General features: G+C 47.4%; 2 protein-coding genes across 6 annotated transcripts; both read right to left on the reverse strand.

Moving 5' to 3' along the window:
• Positions 1–2117: 2117 nt before the first annotated feature.
• LOC116577161 (CMRF35-like molecule 6) lies at positions 2118–7461 on the reverse strand. Its single transcript, XM_032320006.1, has 4 exons — positions 7340–7461; positions 6671–7012; positions 4463–4541; positions 2118–2722 (listed from the first exon to the last, which is right to left on the reverse strand). Exons 1-4 carry the CDS (start codon positions 7425–7427, stop codon positions 2638–2640), a joined length of 594 nt encoding a protein of 197 aa, XP_032175897.1. The 5' UTR covers positions 7428–7461; the 3' UTR covers positions 2118–2637.
• A 4848-nt stretch (positions 7462–12309) lies between these two features.
• LOC116577154 lies at positions 12310–20890 on the reverse strand. 5 transcript variants are annotated; one of them, XM_032319994.1, is made up of 6 exons: positions 19454–20890; positions 18961–19059; positions 18594–18713; positions 17012–17158; positions 13691–14048; positions 12310–12643 (listed from the first exon to the last, which is right to left on the reverse strand). In XM_032319994.1, exons 1-6 carry the CDS (start codon positions 19761–19763, stop codon positions 12382–12384), a joined length of 1296 nt encoding a protein of 431 aa, XP_032175885.1. In that variant the 5' UTR covers positions 19764–20890; the 3' UTR covers positions 12310–12381. The 5 variants fall into 5 exon arrangements, with proteins under 5 accessions (XP_032175885.1, XP_032175887.1, XP_032175884.1 ...); XM_032319996.1 differs by lacking the exon at positions 18961–19059 and having other exon boundaries at positions 19454–20882; XM_032319993.1 differs by lacking the exon at positions 18961–19059 and having other exon boundaries at positions 12310–12550; positions 18594–18929; positions 19454–20260.
• Between the last annotated feature and the right edge of the window lie 4545 nt (positions 20891–25435).

Here is a 25435-nt window from a genome sequence, read left to right on the forward strand (position 1 = left end):
ACTCCATCCTCTGAACTCTCATCCATTCTTCATGACATTTCTCATAAACTAATATTTTTAATTTATTTTTTGAAAGTACCCATTAGAATAGATGGCCGGTGTTTTGCTGACAGCTGTATCCCCAGCACCTAGAAAGAAGCCTGGTGCTCCAGAGGCCCTTGGTGAATATTTGGTGAATGAACGGAGAAAGGAAAGATAGTTGAATTGAAAGGCTACACTGGAGGTTCTCATGAGGGCAAGACCACCAAAAAGCACACTCACACCTTGGACTCCCTTGGCCAATCAGGCTGTCCTTGGCGCTCTCTACCTGCAAGTTAGGAGTCCTATGGAGTTCTTTCCCCATGCTCCCCAGCAAATCACCACACATATTACGTGTGTGTGTGTGTGTGATGGTTCATTGCATCCATTTAAGTAGGTATATATGTATATTTACCAGTTTTTGGCAATAAGGTGAGAAGAGACAGGTCTGGGGCCAGAAGTTCCTCCTCTAGTCTGAGCGGCAGTGTGTCTGGACAGGATATCGATGGGCAAGGACGGCTCCAGGTTGTCTTACTCAGGTTGACTCTGTGTCCCACAAATTGCCCACTGAGGCCTGTTGATCCCAAGGGACCGTGCTTTCCCTGTAACCATCAAGCCACTGATGCTTCCTATAGCTCTGACTTGTGAAGATGCTGCCTTTAATAATCTTAAAAATAATTATAAAGGGACCTCAGTCTCCTGCCTATGAGCATAAGAGCAAGTAAATGGCTGGACTGATTTACCTCTTTTAGAAGCAGGAGGCTGGCTTAGCTTGAGGTCTCTTCTGGCCCCCCTGCTGGGCTGTAGCAACTTGTCCACAGCATCTCTATTCCTGTAAGGTCACAGTCTAGAACCCGGGCTCGTGTGTTTTCCCTTTGTCTGCCGTCAGTCTTCCTACTGGGCAACCAGCTCCTGTGCATTTTCAGACTCAGGCTTACAGACCAATTGAATCATAACTCTCCTTAATTACAGAAAGTCTTCTCGATATCATTGAGATAAAAAGTAGGACAAGAGAAGCTTGCATTGCTGGAGGCTGCCTTCAAGAATGAGATTTCTTCCCTGAACTCTTCACTGTCCCCATGCCAGAGCAATAAACCAAAAGGATCCTATTCAGTATGACCTAGTTGAGAGTCAGTACAATTTTTTTTTTCATCTAGATGATCCCAACCCTAAAGGGCAGTGGAGCTGTCTTTTCATGCCTGAGACTCCAATGTCACTCTGTAGGACACACATGCTTGATGTGGGCCATCTCAGATCTGTCTTAGTAAATGTAACAAATTACTTTTTAGATCCTCAAATTTATAAGAAAATTACTTTACCTTCCCAATCACCAAAGCTTGGTGTTTTTAAGGAGCATTATTTTTAATTTTTTTTAATTTAATCACCTCTTTAAAGCATTACTTTATTATTATTTTGAGAGAGAGTGAGCAGAGGGAGGGTCAGAGAGAGAATGAGAGGGAGAAGAATTCCCACTAAGCAGGGAGGCTGATGTGGGGATTGGTCGCAGGGCCGTGAGATCATGAGCTAAAGGCAAATGTTCAATGAAATGAGCCGTACAGAGTCACACTAAAGCATTATTATTTAAAAGTCGGTCAAGGTTTAAAGTTCTAAGATGTGTTTTTCTGTTCAGTCAGCTTTATCTTCCAGAGTTTCTTTATGTTCTGAGATTTAGTGTCCTGTTTTGGGAGTAATATTTTTAAGGGTTTTGGTGGACCTTGATTAATACAGCTAGAAGTGGGGAAAATGGGATTAAGGTAATAAAGATTCTTTCCTACTTGGGTTCTGAAGGTTGGCTCTGACATCGGATTACTTTGTATTCTAATTGCTGCATTTCATAAACACAGTTTCCCTCTCTCTTTTTTTTGAACACTGGAAAGAAAATATTTAATTATAAATTTTAAAAAGTAAATTATAAAATTAATAATTTTAAAGAATCAAGACAATTCACCAGTTTACTCTGATCCTGTCCAAACACAAGTGTAGCACAACAAACCTGTGAGTTGTCTTGATTTTTTTCTCCCATTCTCCCATGCCCAGGCCTGTCAGAGGCATAGGGACCCCATCAACACCTGGAATACATAAACACCATTCACAGGGAGGCTTGTGCAATAAGTGACCATTTTATTATATAAAAAGGGTGATGACTTGGGAAAGAAGTATTATAAGAAGACCAATCACCTTGGAAATAAAAGTTGTTTTTTTTTTAACTTTGGTGCCTTTTATGAACTGACCTAGAGTAAATAATTTGCAAATATGTGGCAAACCCATAAAGAAAACAAGGAGAACATGACTGTAAAATTCATAGTTGGTTTCCTCAGAGGGACTTCAGAAATATTCACGATATATCCAAGGGTTGAAGAGTATTTGGGCTTCAAGGAGTATGCATTTATTGGGAACAGTCTTTGTGTCTATGATACTTTGCAGGAAAATTTACAAAAAAGTTTACAGAGTATTCGGAATAAAATAAGGACGGTGGCTGGATGTGTTGGTCAGAAGGCCATTCCCATCCATCAGATGGGCTGTGTTCTTGGGCAGGTCGTCAATAGGCAATTGGTGTTACCAATAGTCATTATCGAGCAGATATTGCCTCCCGCCAGATCCCCTCTGAGGCCTGTTCCATCAGAGGACAGCAGTGAGCATGCTCAGGACCAGGGGCACCTCCAGGAAGACCAGAAGCCAGAAGTAGATGCAGCTGAGCAGGGACCTGTGGGGGACATGGTGACAGGCGGTGAGCACGTCCTCAAGGAGATGCCCAGGTACCCTCCACTTTCTTTCTGTCCCTGTGTCAATGTTCTGGGGCCACAACAATCCACACAGATATCAGGCCCATGTGGGTCCATGGCTGGGACCGTCCTATCAACAGACCACTTCTGTGACCCTCAGGCTAACAATTGCCCTTGAGACAGGATGTGGACTTGGAAAGAGCCTGGCTATTGGAGTGATGTGAGGGAGACCCCAGGGAGCAGGCAGGACCTGGGCCAGGAAAAGAGTTCTATCTAAACCCTCCCCATTGGGAGTTACCTATCCGTGGACTAGCAAATAACTGGGTTATTTGTCTGATGTCTGCTCTCCCACAAACAGTAGTTCCCATTTGTATCAGAAATATTTGCTTTAGTCCCAGGGAGGATGTGGCAGCTTCTAAACCTTAGCCTTAAACTCAGTAGTTAATGCTGGAGGTAATCAATGACCCCACTCACCTCTCATCTCTCTTAGAGGCCTGGTCTTCAACAGGATGACTCTCCCAACTGTAAGGGCCTATTCAGCCAGAGTGGCCTCACCCCGGTTGAATGGCCATTTTGTTGTAAAACTTAAATTGACCTTGCCCCCCACCCCCAGGGGAACTTATTTAAAAGCAAGTCCGGGGAAACCAGTCCCAGGTAACAGAGTCCCAAATTCAAGGGTGGGTCAGGCCAGGTGTAGGTATTCAATCAGTGGGGGCGCATACTGTCTCCTAGCTACCGAGGAGTATGGGCCCCACCATTTGGGCACCTTTTGGGTGCCAATTCTGAACTAGGTGATAGGCTGGTTCAAATGTCTAATAGGGTAAATTGTAATTCTGTTGGTCACCTAGCATCACTGTGGAGTTTCCTGTGTGTGTTACAATCTCATTGGCCACATGTGTGTGACCAGGCCCAACCACATGGTCTTTGCTCTATAAAAAGTTAGTTTGAAAAGCAGGGAGGGGTCACCCTCTCTGTAAGAGGTGTGGCCCTGGCCGTCCAGTTTGACTCCTGATACTTGGTGTGAAATAAAGCTTTGCTTGACCTTCACTTTGTATCAGTCTCACTCCTTTAATCACAGACCCATTATTGGGGTACCCAATTTTGGGGGGACCCAATACAACGAGGGTGTGGTGAGGAGGGGGGAGCAGAGAAGAGAACCAGGGGCCCCCAGAGCACCTGGCCTGGGCCGGGACCTGAAGGCCCCCTTTGCACAACACTGGCACTTGTCTTCCCTGTCCCCAGAGTCCAATTTCTGCAGATACCTGAGTCCCGGCTTCCCCAGTCCTACAGGTCTCCAGGGAAATGTCCTCTCACCGGCCAGGACTCCCTGATCATTGTGTATTGAAGAGCAATTCCCATCCCACCCCCACACCCCCGCGCCCCCGCCGCCCCGTGGCTCTCCTGCACATGCTCTCCCCCACCCATCTGTGCTAGTTCCCCCAAGCACTCATTAGGAACTGGCATTGTGTCTATTGATGAACGTGTTGACTTCTTCACTGTGTGAATTTCCCAACTTTTGTCAGAGCCGGACTGTGTCTTGGTGGCCCAGGGCTGTATCCCTAGAAGAGGGCCTGGCGCATGGTAGGACTTCCACAGTGAGGTGTGGAATTGGTAAGTAAGTGTGGGACCGAGGCCATGACAGTCACACCCACACACCTCAGCCCCCCGTGTTCCCCAGAAATCACCGAGGTGTCAAAGGTCTCCCACTGCTAGCCCCTTACCCAGAATATAGGCTGGAGGCATAGTAGTCGTCCGAGGCTTCGGTATTCAATGCGGGGTCTAGCAGGACCGTGTGAAGACCTGGGGTTGATGAGGGAGGAGAAGGCAGGCTGAGGACAGGCCAAAGCTGACACCCCACAACCCCACCCCCCATACTCCTGGGTGGGACAGGTGACACTCCTCCAGGAACTTCCCAGCTGTCTTCATGGTAATGCCTTCCTAGAGGGAAAAAGAACCCTAACACTGACAAGGGCAAGGCCTCTGGTATCCTGGGAGTCTTCTTTAACACATGAAAAGCCTTCTGAAACCTCCCCTTTTCCTTACCTTCTCAAACTTCCAAGTATACAATCAGCCATCCCTCACAAGCCGGGGCAGCAGCTCTTTCTGCCCTGGGGTCCTTCCCTGAGCTTTAATGAAACCACCATTTTGCATTGAAGATGTCTCAAGGATTCTTTCTTGGTTGAAAGCTCTGGACCGCACCCCACCAAACCTCACCCATATTCCAAAACCACATCAAAGGTGCTGGAGGGGGGTGGCTCACAGAGCTCGGGGTTGCAGTACTGGCTGGAGGGGAAGCACATGTCAGGCCTGCTGTCCTCCCCCGGGCTCTCCCACTCTCTGGCAGCTGTGTGGCTTTGACTCACATAGTCCTGGTCACTCAGGACATCTGGACAGGTGTCCAGGCTCCACATCCGCTCACAGCCACACCCAGGCCTGCCTGGAACTGTGGCCTCCCCGGCCCCCTCTGCAGGTGCACCCTGGCCAGGTGGGCGATTTCAGAGGCAGAGCATCCTCCCAGCAGGGCAAGGGACAGTGTGTGGAAGGAGCTCAGGGCTCTGGGCTCAGCCACTTTGCCCCTGGTTTCTCCTGGCAGAGGATGGGCTGAGCTTTCCTCTGTAGAGATTGATCCAGAGCTGGGGGTGGGGGCCGTGTCCTCAGGGAGGGCTGATGTCTGGAGTGAGGACCTTGAGACAGGGGCTCAGCAGAGTCCACACTGAATGATGGGTCCTGCACTCAGTGCACTCAGCCCCCGAACTCTCAGCCAGAACTGTGAACCTGGGTGGCCACGGGACGGAAGGATAGACAGAAAGAAAGACCTAGTGAGACAGACACACACCCAGGGCACCACACAGAAAGTTCCCTGTCCTGAAGCCAACTGGACAATGGTCTCTCTCTTCCAGGCGGTGGTGTCCGAGAACACTCAGCTCCTCACTGTTAAATAGGAGCCCACAAGGGGCCTGGGAGGGCAGTGCCCCGTGTGAGAGAGACGCCCTGCAGGAAGGACGTCGGAGGAGCCAAGGCCAACGTCGGAGTAAGAACACAAGACAAAAACCTGAACACTCAGAAGGATGAACTCCATGTGGGTCTCAGGAAACAAAAACAGGGTTCTAGTAAAGAATTCTTTGCAGCACATGGAAGTATATTTGGGGCCATAGAACCTGAGAACTCATTTTTCTCATTTTTTTCTCCTCCTTTGTCTGAGGGGAACTTTCAGCGGTTTCTCTGGGTTCCCTCCTGTGGGGACAAGATGACGGAACAAATGGGGAGGGTCAAGCCAGAGGGGCAGGGTGTTCCCTAAATGCTCACAGAAGCCCCCCATCAGGGTCTGGGGCTCCTTCTTGAGCCCCTGTCAAGGCTGGTGCCGACACCCAGGATCACAGCTGTGAGGATGGTGCTCAGGAACCATCCAGGACACAGTGATGTCCTGTTAGAGCCCAGGGGTCCTGGGCAGCCAGTAAGGGAGAGGAGCCTGTACCCTACAGTCGTTCCCCATTGGGAGGACAGAGAGAGATCCAGGAAGAGGCTCAGGTCCCCTGCAACGTGGGCAGGACCTTGTCAGGACAGAAAGGTAGACAGCCGTCCCCAGACTCAGGGCCATTCCCACCGCCCATCCTGGGAGAGCTTTAGGCATGAAAGTGCCCACTGAGACGCTTAGGTCAGCCAGAGGTGTGCATGTGGTTGTGCGAGTGTGAAGACAACACAACTCACACACACACACTCACACACCTAGACACACACAGACAAATACACAGACACAACACATGTGCACACACACAGAGGCACACCCCTGGTGTCCTGTGTCACCCACCCCATCCTCACCCCACTCTTCTGTCCTATGTCCCACCACTTTCCTGCCAGAGTCAGGGTGATCAGCCCCAGTCTCAGGCAGGCCTGGTGCTGGTGTCGAGGGAGGGGTGTGCACAGCTCACCTGGGGTCACCGTCACCACAACTGGGTAGGTGAGGTCGAACATATATCCTGGAACCTCTGATGTATCAATCCCACACCGGTATGTCCCAGCATCCTCCTCTCTAAGGTTCCTCATGGTCACTCTGAAGGAGAGGGTTGCAGAAACGTCCCTGATAGACACACGGCCATTCCACGCTTCTACATCTGGGACTGCAGTCTCCACAATCCTCCACAAACATGGGCTTTTACACCAGTATTTGGTATTGTTTTCGTAGATCTTCTCATATGGACATATCACACTCACGGATTGCCCCACGGTGCCCACCAGGGAGATGGGACTACTCAGAATCTGGGAAACAAAGCCTGGAAAACACAGCCAAGGGTGACCCCTCACCAGAGGGGCCTGAATCTGAGGTCAAGGTGACCCCCACATCCCTCAAGGGCCCTCAGGGTCAGGAGGAGGCGTTGGCAGAAGTCAGGGCTTTCCTGAGATCAGAAAGAGGGGATGTAACTCCCTCCTCACAGGGTGGCACAATGAGAGTGTGTCCCTGATGTGTGTGTGTGTGTGTGTGTGTGTGTGTGTGTGTGTTGCAACAAGATCTTGTTTCTGCCTGTGACACTACAGTAATGGTGGTCACAAGAACCCCTCCACTCAGGGCTGCTCTGTCCACTATAATGGACATGACTCACCTGCTTTATACACTGAATCCTCCTGGTCACTGCTGAGGCAGTGCTGGCCAATCTGAGGAGAATCTCTGCTCTCTGTCTTCCCTCCCATGTCCTCCCTCCGTCCCTCCCCTTGGGCTGCCCCGCACCCCCATCCCCCTGTCTCCCTCCCTCCCACTCAGGACAGACTTCCCTGCCCAGGCCCTGCTCACCTGGGACCTGCAGAAGGAGCAGCGCTGCAGGCAGCCACGGCCTCCCGTCCCCTGGGGTCATGTCTGCAGCCCAGACGTCACCCACAGCAATGCCAGGCTAGTGAGGGGGGATAATTTCAAGCCTTCTCACAGAGGGTCCCCTCTGCAGGGCCCACTTCTGCTTTCTGGGGTCTCTCTGCTTCCTCGTCCTGCCTCTGTTGGGTCTCACAATCTTCTTCCACGCTGACTCAAGGAGGTTGGGGTTCAGGAAGCTGTGGGACAGAAGCAGCACGAGCTGAGGCAGAGTCCTGGGCCTAGTGCACCGGATCTGCTCAATCCCGATGACAAGACAGCTCCTGGTCCAGATCTAGATTGGGATTGCCGTCCCCTTAAACAATCAACATCTGCTCCTCTCACTGTCCACACTCACCCCACACAATGGAGCCACACTAGAGCATTTTCTCCTCCGTGGGACTTCCTCACCCCTGTGACATGTCACTTCCTTGTGGTCAGGATGGATCATGTCCAGCATGGAGCCCCCAGCAGCCCATCCTCTCAGGTATCAGTGGTGACCACAGTGGTGTTAGGACCCCCCAGCCTGCAGCTGCAAGCACCCGCAGTCCCCATGGGACCCCTGCTCTCCTCTGGCCACACAAGTTGGCTCTGTGACCTCAGAGGCTTTCAAAGGTTCCATTTAGTTCTTGGGTTCCGAACCAGGGTACAAATCCCCCAGGCTTCTTCCCTCCTGTGTGTTTGCTTATTCTCAAGACATGGACATGCAACAGCCATCACCAATCCCATGTGCACCTCAGTTTGGATTCTTTCTTCTTTGAAAAGTTCAATCTACTGTGACTCATAGGGCAGAGGATTGACAACAGACAAGAAGGTCCAGAGATTGAAGGGGCTGATGGGACGTTGGTGCCATGTGAAGCTGAGACTGGGCTTCTCCTCTCTATCCAGTGGTACAAGGGGTCATTGTGTAACAAGAGGGTGGTCTGCCAAAGCACTGGCTGCTGGTGTGCCTTTTGGGTTTGCACGATGACCAGGGGTCTCTTCAAGGTGCAGAGATATGGGATGGTCCTTACCAAGAGATGGGGAGATAAGTCTGTCCTAACTCACAGTGGCTTTTTCTCATGACATGATGGGTTGGGGTTGAGTTTATGTTGGAATTGGTAGGGAGCCAGGTCACTAGTCATTAGGAAAATGCAAATTAAATCCACGAGGAGATAACACCGCACACCTGTTAGAATGGCCAAACTCAAAAAGACAAGAGATAACCAATGCTGAAAATGGATGTGGAGAAAAAGGAACCCTACAGTGGTGGTTGGTGGAAATGTAAATTGGTGCAGCCACTACAAAAAACAGTGCAGATGATCCTCAAGAAATAAAAAATAGGAGCACCCTAGTGGCTGAGTCGGTTAAGTAATTGCCTTCAACTCTGGTCATGGTCATGGGGTCCTGAATTGAGCCCCACATTGGGATTCTTGCTCAGCCAAGAGTCTGCTTCTCCCTCTACCTCTGCTCTTTGTCCCACACTGGCCCATGCTCTCTCTCTCTTTCTCTTCCTGAAAAAAAAAAAAAGTAAAATCTTAACAAAAAATACAAGTTTTAAAAAATTAAAAATAGAAATACAATATGATCCTGTAATTCCACTTTTAGGAATATACCTAAACAAAATAAAAATAGCTCCAGGGCCTGGAGATTATGACCTGAGCTGAAGGCAGATGCCCAACCACCCAAGCCATCCAGGTGCCCCTGTTCAGAAGCTTTTTGGTTTCATGTAGTCCCACCTATTTCTTTTTTTATTTTGTTGTTTGAGCTCTGTCTGTCCAAAACATCATTACCAAGACCCATTTCAAGGAGCTTTGTTCCTATGTTTTCTTTTTCTTTTTTTTAATTATGTCATGTTAGTCACCATACATTCATTAGTTTCTGATGTAGTGTTCCAAGATTCATTGTTTACATGTAACACCCAGTGCTCCAAGCAATACGTGCCCTTTTTAATACCCATCACTGGGCCAACCCATCCCCCCACCCCCCTCCCCTTCTAAAACCCTCAGTTTGTTTCTTGGAGTCCACAGTCTTTCATGGTTTGTCTCCCCCTCTGATTTCCCCCCCTTCCTTTTTCCTTTCCTTCTCCTAATGTCCTCCATGCTATTCCTCATTTTCCACAAGTAAGTGAAACCATATGATAATTCTTCTAGGAGTTTCATGGTTTGGGGTCTTATATTTGTCTTTAATTCTTTGAGTGGTATCATATTACATGGGAATATCCAGTTATCTCTGCACAATTTGCTAAAGAGACTGCCTTTTCTCCATTGCATATTCTTGGTTCCCTTGTCAAATATTAGTTGACCATATAGGTTTGGGTTTATTTTTGTTCTATTCCATTGGTCTATTTGTCTGTTTTTATGTCAGTATCATACTGTCTTGATGACTATCATTTTATAATATGGCTTCATAGATAATCATATATCGAGTCATATATATATGTATGACTAGATATATAATTGCTATATAATATAGCTTAAAATCAGGAAGTGTGATGCCTCCTGCTTTGTTCTTCTTTCTCAGAATCCTTTTGGCTATCTGGGGTCTCTTACAACTCTACAAAAATTTTAAGAGTTTTTTTTGTTGTTTTGCCACTATAAAAAATGCCTATGGAATCTTGATAGAGATTGCATTGAATCTATAGATGGCTGGTTCTTGGTAAAGTAAGTGATTTTTCTATTAGATCCTGGACATTTTAAATACTACATTATGAGTCTCCCAGTCCTATTAAGTCTCTCTTTTTATTTTTCTTTTTATCTTTCTTCTAGTGTTTTCTTAAAAAAGGTATAATGTGGAGGGGCTTTATATGGCTATCATGGTTAGGACAATATGGTAACAAACGCAGATAGGTAAGGAGCTTGATTAAACAGCATAGAGCCCCCATAAACAGGCCTGTTTTTACACTTGATATAACTCATGTAAATGAGGAAAGTAGGAGAACAATAAATACGCTGGAGTATATGATTATTCATGCGGGAAAAAAGGAAAGTGGCTCCAACCTTACAACATGTAAGGGGAAAAAAATTCAATCCCAGATGGATCCAGGACTTTAATTATTTAGAAAAAACATAGGAAGATATTTTTATAACTTTGGGATAAGAAAGCCTTCTTGAATATGGTACAAAATATACAAACCGTAATACTCTGATGAATTCAAATACTCTAAAGTTGTGGTGTATTTGTGAAAAGACTCCAGAATGAAAAGACAAACCCCAAATTCTGTAAGCCCATATTTGAAAGGCATCAATGATAAAACTTGACCAGTGAGAGTGTGAGTCCTATAATTCAGGAAGGAAAAAGAAAAACCCAAGAAAGATGGGCCAAATCTGAACAGAAGAGGGAACGCAACATAAGTGAAAATGTGCTCAGGATGACAAGTGGAATGCGTTCAGCCACACCGCCCACACTGGCCGCTAAGGGGATACACCTGCCATGGGGGAAGGATGTACCACCTGATCCCTCCCTCTCTCCTTCTGCTGTAAGGAAACTCTGCACACCCTGAGCCTGTGTGCATGTTGTCTGTTCTCACCGACTTCAAAACCTGCACTAGCCTCTTTCCTGCTCACACTTAGCTACTTTTGACCATGGGCTGCACTGCCTGGCCACCCTGTAGATGGTGCAACAAAGAACTATTTCAAACTGGCAAAAGTTAACAATTAAAATGTCTGAAATTCTAGGAAGTCACACAGAGAGGCAGGGCAATAGGAGCCCTCAGTCATAGCTGATGGGAGCTAAGTGGGGCCATGAATTTCGGGTTTGGAAAATCACTTGGCATTATCTAGTGTGGTTGAGTGTGCCCAAACCCTAAACCCCAGCAATTCCATCCCTAAGTATGTACCCTAGTGAAATCATGTCAGATATACACTAGGTGACCTGTACAAGAAAGTTCATGGCAGCACTTGCTGTGGAATAGCCCCAGCGGGCAGCAACCCTAAGCCATCAACAGAAAAATGTGTAAATCAGATGTAGTGAATCTTCTGTTCTCTCCTCTGAAGAGCTGTGTGTCTGGGCAGCATATCCAAAGGCACGAAGGGCTGAAGCTTCTCTTGGTCAGGGTCCCCACAAGGAGAGAGGACACACCAAGGCCATCAGTGAGCATGGTCAGGAGCAGGGACACCTTCAAGATGACCAGGAGCAAGAAGTGGACCCTGCTAAGCAGGGACCTGGGAGGGAAGGACACGGGGACAGACACCGAGCTGCCACCTCAAGAGGAAGGCCCGGGTCCCTCCTTTCTGCCCCCAGATGTCTCTGATCCAAGACCCTGGACACCTAATAACCACATTTGGGCCAGACTTCGATATCTGGACATATACTAACCCCCAACCCCTCAGCTTAGTAGTTGACTTTGGACATTAGATGGTCCAATATTGAGAAGAGAGAGAGGGTTTGCCTGGGCAGGACCGGGCTCCACAAACAGCTGCTTTGTCCTAAGCCCTGCCCCTCCTTCTGCCATCCACGCTCCCAAGAACCCAGCTCAGGCTGGGACTGTTTTTGGTGATTTCTCATAGGTCAATGTCTGTATAGGCTGGTGCTACATCGGTTCTTGGTGAATATTTGGTGAATGGATGGAGGAAGGAAGGAATGTGAGTTGGGGGGCTGCCCTGGGGGTTCTCAGGGGGGCAGCATCATTGAAAAGCAGGCCCTCACCTTGGGCTCCTCTGGCCAACCAAGCTGTGCTTGACACTCTCTGCTGGCATTTAGGGGTCCTATGGGACGCTTTCCCCCTTCTCCCAGCCAAGCACTGTGCACATCTACGTTATACACACAATTGTGTGTATGCGCATGTGGCATGTTTTATTGCGTTTTCACAAGCTTTTCTTAAATTTACCACTTTTGGGGAACAAGGTGGGAAGAGATAGAAGGCTTGGGGCCGGAAGTCCTTCCTCTTCTAGTGTGAGTGGCAGTGTCTCTGGACAGGATGTTGATGGACAAGGAGGGCTGCATGTTGTCTTCATCAGGCCGACTCTGTGTCCCACAAATTGCCCATTGAGATCTGTTGACCCAGAGGATGACACTGAGCATCATCAGAAACAGGGGCACCTTCAGGAGTATGAGAAGCAGGAAGTGGATGCTGACAACCTGGGACCTATAGGAAGACACAGTGACTGGCAGGAGTTTCCTGCTGAACAGGAGGCCCAGGCTCTGCCTTTTGCCCCTGCCTTTGAGCTCAGACTCTGTGGCCCTAAAAGTCAATATCAGCATCAAATCTGGTTGGCACCAGTGCCAAACAGCTCTGGGCTGAGGGCTCCAGACTCCTGTCCTTCAGCTCAAGACCTGACCTTGAGCATCAGGACAGAGCACACACATGAGGATGTGGTGGTGAGGACTGGAGAGAACGGGAGAAGAGGGACCCAGGAGGCTCTGGCTCCCAGAAACTCTCTGAGAGTTCACAAAGCAGAGGGAACTCAGGGAAGGAGCGGCACAGAGCTTCTGGAGCCATCATCTCCCACTAGCCAGACCCAGGGCTGGCCAGAGTGTGGTGTAGCCCCATTCAACACCATCCCAATCTGCTCAGCAATGGATGTATCATAAACCAGGACCAGAGAATCATCGCCTTCTGCATTAAGCATTACAGCGTCCCTCATCTCACTGGAAACGAGAGTGTTTGAAAGTTGGCACTGGAGCAAGACCTCGGGTCTCAGCCCCAGACAGTGCATCCCCCTGCCTTGTCCACCCCGCCAGAAGACTGCAGAGGTCACTTCAGGAAGTTTGTTAATGGGACACACAACTCTGGAGGACAGGAGGGTATACAAGCTGCCTGGATTCTAATAGAGATGCAGAGCCCAGAACTCCCCTTGTGGACACCACCCTCAGAGTCCCCGAGGCCCAAGGCTCTTGTCAGGAGACTGGGCTCATGGCAGGGACCTTGGATGTCACAGTCCCGCCATCCTTCATTCTCAGGGGCTTGCACACATACTCTCTCATGCATACAAGCACACACACATTCTTTCACACTCCTGTACACTCCCACCACTCACATTTCTCTCACACTCACACCCACACAACCCACTTGGTCTCCAGTCTCTGAGCCACAAACACCAGGCCTCGTTCTGCACTCCTGAGTTCCTCAGATGCTCTGCAGGGATTAGCTAGATCCCTTCCTCTGTGGGAGCAGAGAAAAGCAGGGTCTTACCTGGGGGAAACAAACACTTGAACCTGGAAGAAGAGGTCAGGCAGGAAACCATGGAGTCCTTCTTCATGCAGTATTGTTGCGATCCCACACCTGTATTTTCCTGCATCATCTGCAGTGAGGTTCTCCAAGGTCACTGTGAAGGTGAGGTCTTCAGCATGGTCCACAATGGACACGCGGCCACTCCTCATCTTTTCCTCAGACCTTCCGGTGGCCACCGTCTGGTTCCAAGGTGGCAAGCATGGTTGCCGGCACCAGTATTTGGTAAATGTCTTGTACTTCTCCTCGTACTGACACTGCACACTCAGGGATCCCCCCACGGTGCCCATCACAGTGCTGGGGCCACTCAGAGACAAAGAGCCTGAAAGACACCATCAGTATTTTCTTCACCTGGAGACCTGGGCTGGAGGTGCATTGTGGGGTCGGGTCCCCTGGAAGCCCAGATGTCACCCTGAGGCTGGAGGAAGGAAGGGTTAGGAACCAAGGAGGCACGGGCTGTTAGCCTGAGGTCCTCCCGACACAGGTTTGTGGTTAGGGGGGTGGGGGCATCAATACTCAAACTTCTCTGTGCAATTGCTGCCAATGGGGGCTCAGGCTATAGGGGTGCCTGGTGGGGGTGAGTGGACCCTTCAGAGCAAGCTTTCCACTTTGCCTCCTCTTTCAGTCGCTTAAGGCCCAGCCTTGAAGATGTGGGGCTGCTTCCTTAGGGCTGGATGAGAAAACGTTATCAGGGACGCTCTGTTACACCCAGACAAGACCCTGAGCCAGCACGGTGTCCCCCTCACCCACATTCAACTCCTCTACCCCCACAGCAGGCTTCCTGCCCACCAGGGCCTGGGAAAGAAACTCCCAGCTCCCAAGTGCACTATAGGTCATTCAACAAAACCCTTGGCCCCTCCACACTACATACCAGTAGCCCCCTTCCCCCAGTGGCAAGAGCCAAAATTGTCAACTGGCATTGCCTAATGTCCCCTGGGAGTAAGTCATCCCTGCTGAGAGCCACCGCTTTAGAAGAGGAGGGCTCATCCAAGGGAACCTGGGGTAGAAATTCCCAGGCAAGAGGATGGACTGTGGGTTTCTGTCCTTGGCATGTCCTCTGTCCTGTGAGCATGCTGTATTTGCAGCTGTTCTTTCCTGGCATCTCTTCCCCACCAGCTCAGTCCTGAAGGGTCATGGGTCATGGTGCTTTCTGCCCTGTGTCTCAGCTGTCTCTCAGGGGCTGCTTGCTCCTCTCCTGCCCCAGGTTCTTTCTAAGATCCCAAGGGACCATGTTTGCTCTGTAACCATCAAGCCCCTGATGTTTCCTACAACTTGTAAAGATGATGCCATCTTTATAATCTTAAAAATAATCTTACGAAATAATTATAATCTTAATATATAATCTTTATAATCTTATAATCTTATAAATATAATCTTAAAAAATAATTATAAAGTTAGAGACCTCGGGTTTTGTGCCTATAAGTGTAAGGACAAATAATTGGCTAGACAGAGAGGTTTATCTCCTTGAGAAGCAGGAGTCTGGCTTAGCTTGAGGTTTCTTCTGGCCCCTGCTGGGCTGTGGCGACTTGTCCACAGCATCTCTGTTCCTGTAAGGTCACAGTCTAGAACCCGGGCTCGTGTGTTTTCCCTTTGTCTGCCATCAGTCTTCCTACTGGGCAACCAGCTCCTGTGCATTTTCAGACTCAGGCTTACAGACCAATTGAATCATAACTCTCCTTAATTACAGAAAGTCTTCTCGATATCATTGAGATAAAAAGTAGGACGAGAGAAGCTTGCGTTGCTGGAGGCTGCCTTCAAGAATGAGACTTCTTCCCTGAACTCTTCACAGTCCCGATGCCAGGACAATAAACCAAAAGGATCCTATTCAACGTGGACGGGACCGGAGGAGATTATGCGGAGTGAAATAAGTCAAGCAGAGACAGTCCAGTATCATATAGTTTCCCTTACTCGTGGAGCATAAGGAATAACATGGAGGACATTAGGAGAAGGAAAGTGAATTGGCGGAAACTGGAGGGGGAGACGAACCATGAGAGCCTGTGGCCTCGGAGAAGCAAACTGAGGGTTTTGGAGGGAAGGGAGGTAGGGAGATGGGTGGGCCTGGTGGTGGGTATCATGGACGGCCCAGATTGCAAGGAGCACTGGTGTGGTGCATAAACAATGAATCTTGGAACAGTGAAAGAATAAAATTAAATTAAAAAAAAACAACAGATGGGGCACCTGGGTGGCTCAGTGGATTAAGCCTCTGCCTTCGGCACAGGTTATGATCCCAGGGTCCTGGGATCAAGCCCCGCATCGGGCTCTCTGCTCAGCAAGGAGCCTGCTTCCTCCTATCTCTCTGCCTGCCTCTCTGCCTACTTGTGATCTCTCTCTCTCTCTCTGTCAAATAAATAGATAAATTCTTTAAAAAAAAAAAAATAAAACAGAAAGAACCCAAAAGGGTCCTATTCAGTATGATCTAGTTGAGAGTTTAATTTTTTTTTTTCATCTTGCTGATCCTATTCCTAAAGGGCAGTGGGGCTGTGTCTTTTCATGCCCAGGAAGCCTAGTGTCGCTCCGCAGGACACCCCTGTTGGCTGTAGGCCAACTCAGATTTATCTTTGTAAGTGTAACAAATTCCTTCTTAGATACTCAAATTTATAATAAACTTATATCGGCTATCCCAGTCACCAAAACGTGGTGTTTTAAAGGTGCTTTATTTTTTAAATTTATTTTTTAATTTTATCACCTCCCTAAAGTATTATTATTACTGTTGTTGTTGTTGTTGTTGTTAATTTGAGAGGCAGAGACAGAAGAGAGCGTGAGCAGAGGGAGGGGCAGAGGGAGAAGGAGAGGGAGAAGCAGAATCCCCGCTGAGCAGGGAGCCTGATGTGGGGGTCTAGGCCAGGACTCCAGGATCCTGACCTGAGCTGAAGGCCGACATTCAACTGACTGAGCCACCCAGGGGGCCCCCTAAAGCATTATTATTTAAAAGTCAGTCAAAGTTTAAAATTCTATGATGTGTTTGTCGGTCCAGTCAGCTTTATCATGCTGAGTTTCTTTACGTTCTGAGTTTTAGCGTCCTGTTTTGGGAGTGATATTTTTAAGGGTTTTGGTGCACCTTGATTAATACAGATAAAGGTGGGGGAAATGGGATTAAGGTAATAAAGATTCTTTCCTGCTTGGGTTCTGAAGCTTGGCTCTGACATCAGATTACTTTGTATTCTAATTCCTACACTTATGCTTGCAGGATCAGAGCAAACTGGTAGGTTGTCTTAATTTTTTCTCCCATTTATAATAAAATATTTTCCTTCCAGTGTTTAAACACAAGAAAGAAACTATGCTTACGGGAACTCTCAGAACACACCATTGTTGATGGGAACTCAGAGTAGGACTGCGCACAAGTGCCCAACACTTTCACCTTCGAGCAGCTCCTCGTGCAGGGCCCCTGAGGCCAGCCCAGGCCTGTCAGAGGCCCAGGGACACTATCAGCACCTGGAATACATAACCGCCATTCACAAGGAGGCTTACGCATTAAGTGACCATTGTATTATTTAAAAAAAAAAAAAAGTGATAACTTGGGAAAGAAGTATTATAAGAAGAGGGAGGATGTTGGAAATAAAAGTATTTTTTTTTAATCCTTGGTGCCTTTTATGAACTGATCTAGAGTAAGTAATTTGTAAATATATGGCAAACCCATGAAGAAAACAAGGAGAACCTGACTGTAAAATTCATAGTTGGTTTCCTCAGAGGGCAGCCTGAAACAATAGTAATGATGTTTATTACTTAAGCTGTAAGGTGGGCACCCAAGGGTTGAAAAGTATTGGGGCTTTAAGGAGTATGCATTTATTGAGAACATTCTTTGTGTCCATGATACTTTGCAGGAAAACTTACAAAAAAGTTTACAGAGTATTCGGAATGAGATAAGGACGGTGGCTGGATGTGTTGGTCAGAAGGCCATTCCCATCCATCAGATGGGCTGTGTTCCTGGGTCAATCGTGAATGGGCAATTGGTGTTACTGGTTTTAACTATTGGGCTGATGCCGCCTCCCCACCCCAGATTCCCTCTGAGGCCTGTTCCCTCAGAGGACAGCACTGAGCATGCTCAGGACCAGGAGCAGCTCCAGGAAGACCAGGAGCTGGAAGTAGATGCTGCTGAGCAAGGGACCTGTGGGGGACAGTGACAGGCGGTGAGCACGTCCTCAGGGAGATGCCCTGGTGCCCTCTACTTTCCTTCTGTCCCTGTGCCCATGTCAGATGGGCTGTGTGCCTGGGCAGGTTGTCAGTGGACAATTAGTGTTACTGATTTTCATTATTGGGCCCCTGACAAGGCTGCTGCAGACCCCCAGGATCACAGCTGTGAGGCTGGTGCTCAGGAACCATCCAGGACACAGTGATGTCCTGTTAGAGCCCCAGGGTCCTGGGCAGCCAGTAAGGGAGAGGAGCCAATGCCCTAAGGGGAGGACAAAAAGAGATCCAGGAAGAGGCTCATGACACCTTCAGCATGGTCAGGAACCTTGTCAGGACAGAAAGGCAGCCAGCCAGACAGCCAGTGGGCCATTCCCACTGCCACGCTGGGAGAGCTTTAGTCGTGAGAGTGTGTCAGGGCTGGACACACAGAGGCGCCTAGGTCAGCTAGAGGTGTACATGTGCTTGTGTGAGTGTACAGAAAACACAATGCCCGCACACACACTTACACACACATGGACATATACAGAGACACACATACAGACTTGTAAACAGACACAACACATACACCCACACACACAAACGGACACATACACATCTGCCGTGCCCTGCATCACCCAACCCATCCTCACCCCGCTCTTCTATCCCACGTCCCACCACTTTCCTGACAGGGTCTGGGTGATCAGCCCCAGTCTCAGGCAGCCATAGTGCTGGTGTCGGGGGAGGGGTGTGCACAGCTCACCTGGGGTCACAGACAACACAACTCGGAAGGTGAGGTCGAGCAAATATTCTGAGAGCCATGATGTATCAATCCCACACCGGTATGTTCCTCCATCACCTTCTGTGAGGTTCTCCAAGGTCACTGTGAAGGTGAGGTTTGCAGGTTGGTCCCTGATGGACACACGGCCACTCCTCACTTCTTTGTCTGCCTCTTCAGTCTTCATAATATCCCCCATACATGGGGTCTTGCACCAGTACTTGACATTCTCTTTGAATTTCTCCTCGTACTGACACTGCACGCTCAGGGATCCCCCCACGGTGCCCGTCACGGAGGTGGGGCCACTCAGAGACCAACAACCTGGAAAACACAGCCACGTGTGACCCCTCACCAGATGGGCCTGGGTCAAGGGGATCTGGGGTCATGGTGATCCTGGTGTCCATGAAGGGCCCTTGGGGTCTGGAGGAGACCTTGGCAGGACTGGCTTTTCCTGAAACCAGAGGGAAGGGATGTAGCTCCCTCCTCCCAAAGTGACACAAGGAGAGTGTGTTCCTGGTGTGTGTGTGTGTGTGTGTGTGTGTGTGTGTGTGTGTATGATGCACTAAGACCTTGTTTCTGACTGTGATACTACAATAATGGAAGTCACAGAAGCCCCTCCACTCAGGGCTGCTCTGTCGACTGTAATGGACATGACTCACCTGCTTTATGCACTGAATCCTCCTGGTCACTGCTGAGGCAGTGCCGGCCAATCCGAGAATCCTCTGCTCTCTGTCGTCCTTCTCATGTCCTCCCTCCCTCCCCTTTGGTCTCCCTGTACTCCCATCCCCCTGCCTCCCTCCCCCGCACTCAGGGCAGACTTCCCTGCCCAGCTCAGCCCTGCTCACCTGGGACCTGCAGAAGGAGCAGCGCTGCAGGCAGCCACGGCCTCCCATCCCCTGGGGTCATGTCTGCAACACAGATGTCACCCACAGCAATGCCAGGCTCCTGATGGGAGATAATTTCAAGCCTTCTCACGAAGGGTCCAGTCTCCAGGGCCCACTTCTGCTTTCTGAGACCTCTTTGCTTCCTCGTCCTGCCTGCGTTTGGTCTCACAATCTTCTTCCACGCTGACTCAAGGAGGTTGGGGTGCAGGAAGCTGTGGGACAGCAGCACCAAGGGCTGAGGCAGAGTCCTGGACCTGGTGCTCGAATCCATTCAATCCAGATGACAGGACGGCTACTGGTCCAGGTCTAGATTGGGATTGCCATCCCCTTCCACAGCCAACATCTGCTCCTCTCACTGACCACACTCGCCCCACATAATGGAGCAACACTAGAGCATTTCTTCCTCAGTGAGATTTCCTCACCCCTGTGACATGTCACTTCCTCGTAGTCAGAATGGACCATGTCCGGGGTGGAGCCCCCAGCAGCCCATTCTCTCAGGCATTAGTGGTGACCACAGTGCTGTTAGGGCCCCCACCCCTGGCCTACAGTTCAAAGCACCCACAGCCTCCATGGGACCCCTGCTCTCCTCTGGCCACACAAGTTGGAACTGTGACCTCAGATATTTCACAAGTTCCGTTTGGCTCTGGGTTCACGACCAGGATATTAATCCCCCAGGCTTGCTTCCCTCCAGTATGTTTCCCTGTTCTCAAGACGTGGACATGGAACAGCCATCATCAACCCCATGTGCACCTCACTTTGACTCTTTCTTCTTTGGAATGGCCATTCTACTGTAACTCGCAGGGCAGAGGACTGACAACAGACAAGAAGGTCCAGAGATTGAAGGAGCTGATGGGACGTTGGGGACATGTGAAGCTGAGACTGGGCTTCTCCTCTCTACCCAGTGGCAAGAGGAGCCATTGTGTCACAAGAGGGTGGTCTGCCAAAGCACTGACTGCTGGTGTCCCTTTTGGGTTCACATGGTGACCGGGAGCCTCTTCAAGGTGCAGAGATGAGGGATGGTCCTTGACAGGTGGTGGGGAGGTGGGTCTGTCCTAATTCAAACTGAGTGAATGATGAAACACTGCATTGGCTGCAGACATGGCCCTAGGCAACTGTGGTCCAACAAGATGTAATATCTATGGTGGTACAACAAATTCCCCCAGAACTTCGTGGCTGAAAACACTTAATATTATCTCACACTTGCTGAGAGTCACAAATCTGAGAGTGGCTTATCTAGGTGGTTGTGACTCAGAGTGTCTTTTCACAAAGTTGTGGTCAAGATATTTACCAGGCTCTACTCATTGGAAGGCTGCACTGGACTGGAAGATGATTTTTGTGTGTTCATCTTGTATCCCATGATGAACTCATCTCTTAGTGCTATGAGGTTTTGTAGATTGCTTGAGATTTTCTACATAGAGAATTGTGCCATCTGCAAACAGGGATAGCTTTCTTCTTCTTTTCCTTTATCCACGCCTGTATTTCTTTTTCTGGCCTAGTGTAAGGGCCATAATTTTCAGTGCTGAGGTGAATAACAGGAGTGAGAGTGGGCATCTCTACCTTGCTCAGGACCTTAGAGGGAAAGCATTGAATTCTTCATTGTTATGTATGTTAGCTGTATTTCATTTTTAGATGATCTTCATCAAGTTGAAATTCCTTCTATGCTGCTCTTTATGAGTTTCTTTTTTATCATGAGTGGGTGTTGGAGTTTGTCCTATGCTTTTTCAGTGTCATTTGATATGATCCTATGATTTTTCTTCTTTAGTTTGGTATTGGGGTTGCAACGATTGAGTTTTCCATGTTGAGCCAACCTTGCACACCTGGAATTAACCTCACTCCATCATGATGTATAATTCCTTGCTGGATTATATTGGATAATATTTTGTGGAGGATTTTTGTGTCTATGTTTATGAGACATAACTGGCATTTTCATCTTGATTTGGTTTTTTTTTTTTCCCACTCTTCTCCTATGATCCTCTGTTTCTCTTTAAAGATTTTGCTTATTTATTTGACAGAGAGAGAGAGAGAGAGATCACAAGTAGTCAGAGAGGCAGGCAGAGAGAGGGGGGGAAGCAGGCTCCCCACTGAGCAGAGAGCCCTGATGGCTCAATCCCAGGACCCTGAGATCATGACCTGAGCCAAAAGCAGAACCCACTGAGCCACCCAGGCGCCCCCTCTGTTTTGTTTCTTAAATCCACCTGTCATGAGATCATATGATAGTTGTCACTCTCTGATTGACTAAATTCACGTAGCATAATACCCTCTAGTTCCATCCCCATTGTTGCAAATGACAAGATTTTTTTTTTTTTAATGGCTGGGTAATGTACCACATCTTCTTTATCTGTTTGTCTGCTGATTGATCTGGGCTTCTTCCACAGTTTGGCTATTGTGGACGTTGCTACTACAAACACTGGGTTGCAGGTGTCCCTTCAGATCACTACATTTGTATCTTTGGGGTAGATACCTAGTAGTGCAATTGCTGGGTCATAGGGTAGCTCTATTTCAACTTTTTAGGAACCACCATACTACTTCCCAGCTTGGATTCCCACCAATGGTATAAAAGTGTTACCCTTCCTCCACATCCTCATCAACATCTGTCATTTCCTGACACTGGTGTAAGGTGATCTCATTGTGGTTTTGATTGTATTTCCCTGATGCCACGTGATGTGGAGCATTTTTTCCTGTGTCTGTTGGCCATTTAGATGTCTTCTTGAAGAAATATCTGTTCATGTCTTCTGCCTATTTCTTGACTGGTTGATTTGCTCTTTGGGTGTTGAGTTTGGTAAGTTCTTTATAGATTTTGTTTATTAGCCTTTTATCTCATAAGACATTTGCAAATGTCTTCTCCCATTCTGTCAGAAATCTTTTGGTTTTGTCAACACTTTCCTTTGCCGTGCAAAAGCTTTTTATCTTGATGATGTCCCAATAGTTCATTTTTTTGCCTTTGGAGATGTGTATAGCAAGAAGTCACTGGGGCCGAGGTTGAAGAGTTTGCTGCCTGTGTTCTTCTCAAGGATTTTGTTGGGTCCCTGTCTCATATTGAGGTCTTTCATCCTTTTTGAGTCTATTTTTGTGTGTGGTTAAGGAAATGGCCCAGTTTCATTCTTCTGTATGTGGCTGTCCAATTTTCCCAACACCATTTGTTGAAGAGACTGTCTTTTTTCCATTGGCTATTCTTTCCTGCCCTGTCAAAGACAGTTGACCATGGAGCTGCGGGTCCATTTCTGGGTTCTCTATTCTGTTCCATAGATTTGTGTGTCTGTTTTTCGTGCAGATACCAGGCTGTCTTTATGACGACAGCTTTGTAATAGAGCCTAAAGTCTGGAACTGTGGTGCTGTCATCTTTGGTTTTCTTTTTCAACATTCCTTTGGCTATCTGGGGTCTTTTCTAGTTCAATACAAATTTTAGGATTATTTGTTCCAGCTCTGTGAAAAAAACTTGATGGTATTTTGATAGGGATGGCATTGAATGTATAGATTCCTCTAGGTAACATAGACATTTTGACAATATTTGTTCTTCCAAGCCACAAACATGGAACTTTTTTCCATTTCTTTGTGTCTTCCTCAATTTCTTTTATGATTGTTCTATAGTTCTCTGAGTACTGATCCTTCGCCTCTTTGGTTAGGTGTGTTCCTAAGTATCTTATGGTTTTTGGTGCAATTGTAAATGGGATAGACTCCTTAACTTCTCTTTCTTCTGTCTCATTATTAGTGTATAGAAATGCAACTGATTTCTGTGCATTAATTTTATATCCTGCCACACTGTTAAATTCCTGTATGAGTTCTAGAAATTTGGGAGGGGGAGTCTTTTGGGTTTTCCACATAGTATCATGTCATTTGGGAAGAGTGAGAGTTTAACTTCTTCCTTGTTGATTCAGATGCTTTTTATTTCTTTTTGTTGTCTGAAGACTGAGGCTAGGCCTTCTAGTACTCTGTTGAATAGCAGCCATGATAGTGGACATCCTGACCTTAAGGGGAAAGATCTCAGGTTTTCCCCATTGATAATGATATTCGCTGGGGCTTTTTGTGTATGGTTTTATTATACTGAGATATGTTCTCTCTATCCCTACACTGTGAAGAGTTTTAATCAAGGAAGGATGCTTTACTTTGTCGAATGTTTTTCTGCATCTATTGAGAAGATCATGTGGTTCTTGTCTTTTCTTTTGTTTATGTAGTGTGTCACATTGATTGATTTGTGGATGTTGAACCATGCTTGCAAACCAGGAATAAATCCATCTTGGTCGTGGTGGATCATCCTTTACTGTTGGATCTTATTGGCTACTATCTTGGTGAGAATTTTGTCATCCGTATTCACCAGGGATATAGGTCTGTAATTTTACTCTGTGATGGGGTCTTTGTCTGGTTTTGGAATCAAAGTAATGCTGGCCTCAAAGAAGAGTTTGGAAGTTTTCTTTCCATTTCTATTTTTTGAAACAGCTTCAGAAGAATAGGTATTTATTCTTAAGTGTTGGGTAGAATTCCCCTGGGAAACCATCCAGTCTTGGACTTCTGTTTGTTGGGAGATTTTTCTTTAAGGTTTTATTTATTTATATGACAGAAAGAGATCACAAGTAGGCAGAGAGGCAGGCAGAGAGAAGAGGAAGCAGGCTCCCCATTGAGCAGAGAGCCTGATGTGGGGCTCAATCCCAGGACCCTGGGATCACGACCCAAGCCAAAGGCAGAGGCTGTAACCCACTGAGCCACCCAGGTGCCCATGTTGGGAGATTTTTTATTACTGCTTCCGTTTCCTTGCTGGTTATGGGTCTGTTCAGGTTTTCTATTTCTTCCTGTTTCAGTTTTGGGTCTGTTCAGTTTTAGTTTATGTGTCTCTAGGAATGCATCCATTTTTTCCAGATTGCCTAATTTGCTGGCATAGAGTTGCTCATAATATGTTCTTAAAATTGTATTTCTTCAGAGTTGGTTGTGATCTCTCCTCTTTCATTCATGATTTTATTTATTTAGGTCCTTTCGGTTTTCTTTTTGATAATTCTGGCCAGGGGTTACCACACTTATTCTTTCCAAGAACCAGCTCCTAGTTTCATTGGTCTGTTCTACTATTCTTTTGGATTCAATTTATTAATTTCTTTCTAACCTTAATTATTTCTCTTCTCCTGCTGGGTTTAGGCTTTATTTGCTGTTCTTTCTCCAGCTTCTTTAGGTGTAAAGTTAGGTTGTGTATTTGAGACCTTTCCTGTTTCTTGAGAAAGGCTTGTATTGCTACATAATTCCAGCTTAGGACCACCTTTACTACATCCCAGAGGTTTTGAACACTTGTGTTTTCATTTTCTTTTGTTTCCATGAATTTTTAAAATTCTTCTTTAAGATTATTTATTTATTTATTTATTTATTTATTTATTTATTTGACAGAGATCACAAGTAGGCAGAGAAGCAGGCAAAGAGAGAGGAGGAAGCAGGCTCCCCACCAAGCAGAGAGCCGGATGTGGGGCTCGATCCCAGGACGCTGGGATCATGACCTGAGCCAAAGGCAGAGTCTTTAACCCACTGAGCCACCCAGGCACCCCAAAATTCCTCTTTAATATCCTGGTTGACACATTCATTCTTTACTAGGATGCTCTTTAGCCTCCATATATTTTAGTTTTTTCCAAATCTCCTGCTGTGTTTGAGTTTCAGTTTCAAAGCATTGTGGTCTGAAAATATGCAGAGAATGATCCCAATCTTTTGGTACCTGTTCAGACCTGACTTGTGGCCCAGTATGTGATCTATTCTGGAGAACATTCCACGTGCATTCAAGGAGAATGTGTATCTTTTGCTTTAGGATGGAATGCTCTGAATATATCTGTGAAGTCATTCTGGTCCAGTATATTATTCAAAGCCCTTATTCCCTTGTTAATTTTCTGCTTTCATGATCTGTCCATTGCAGTGAGGGGTGTTGAAGTTCCCTATAATTATTGTATTGTTATCAATGTGTTTCTTTGATTTTGTTAT

Source organism: Mustela erminea, chromosome 18, assembly GCF_009829155.1.
Source record: "Mustela erminea isolate mMusErm1 chromosome 18, mMusErm1.Pri, whole genome shotgun sequence".
Lineage (NCBI taxonomy): Eukaryota > Metazoa > Chordata > Mammalia > Carnivora > Mustelidae > Mustela > Mustela erminea.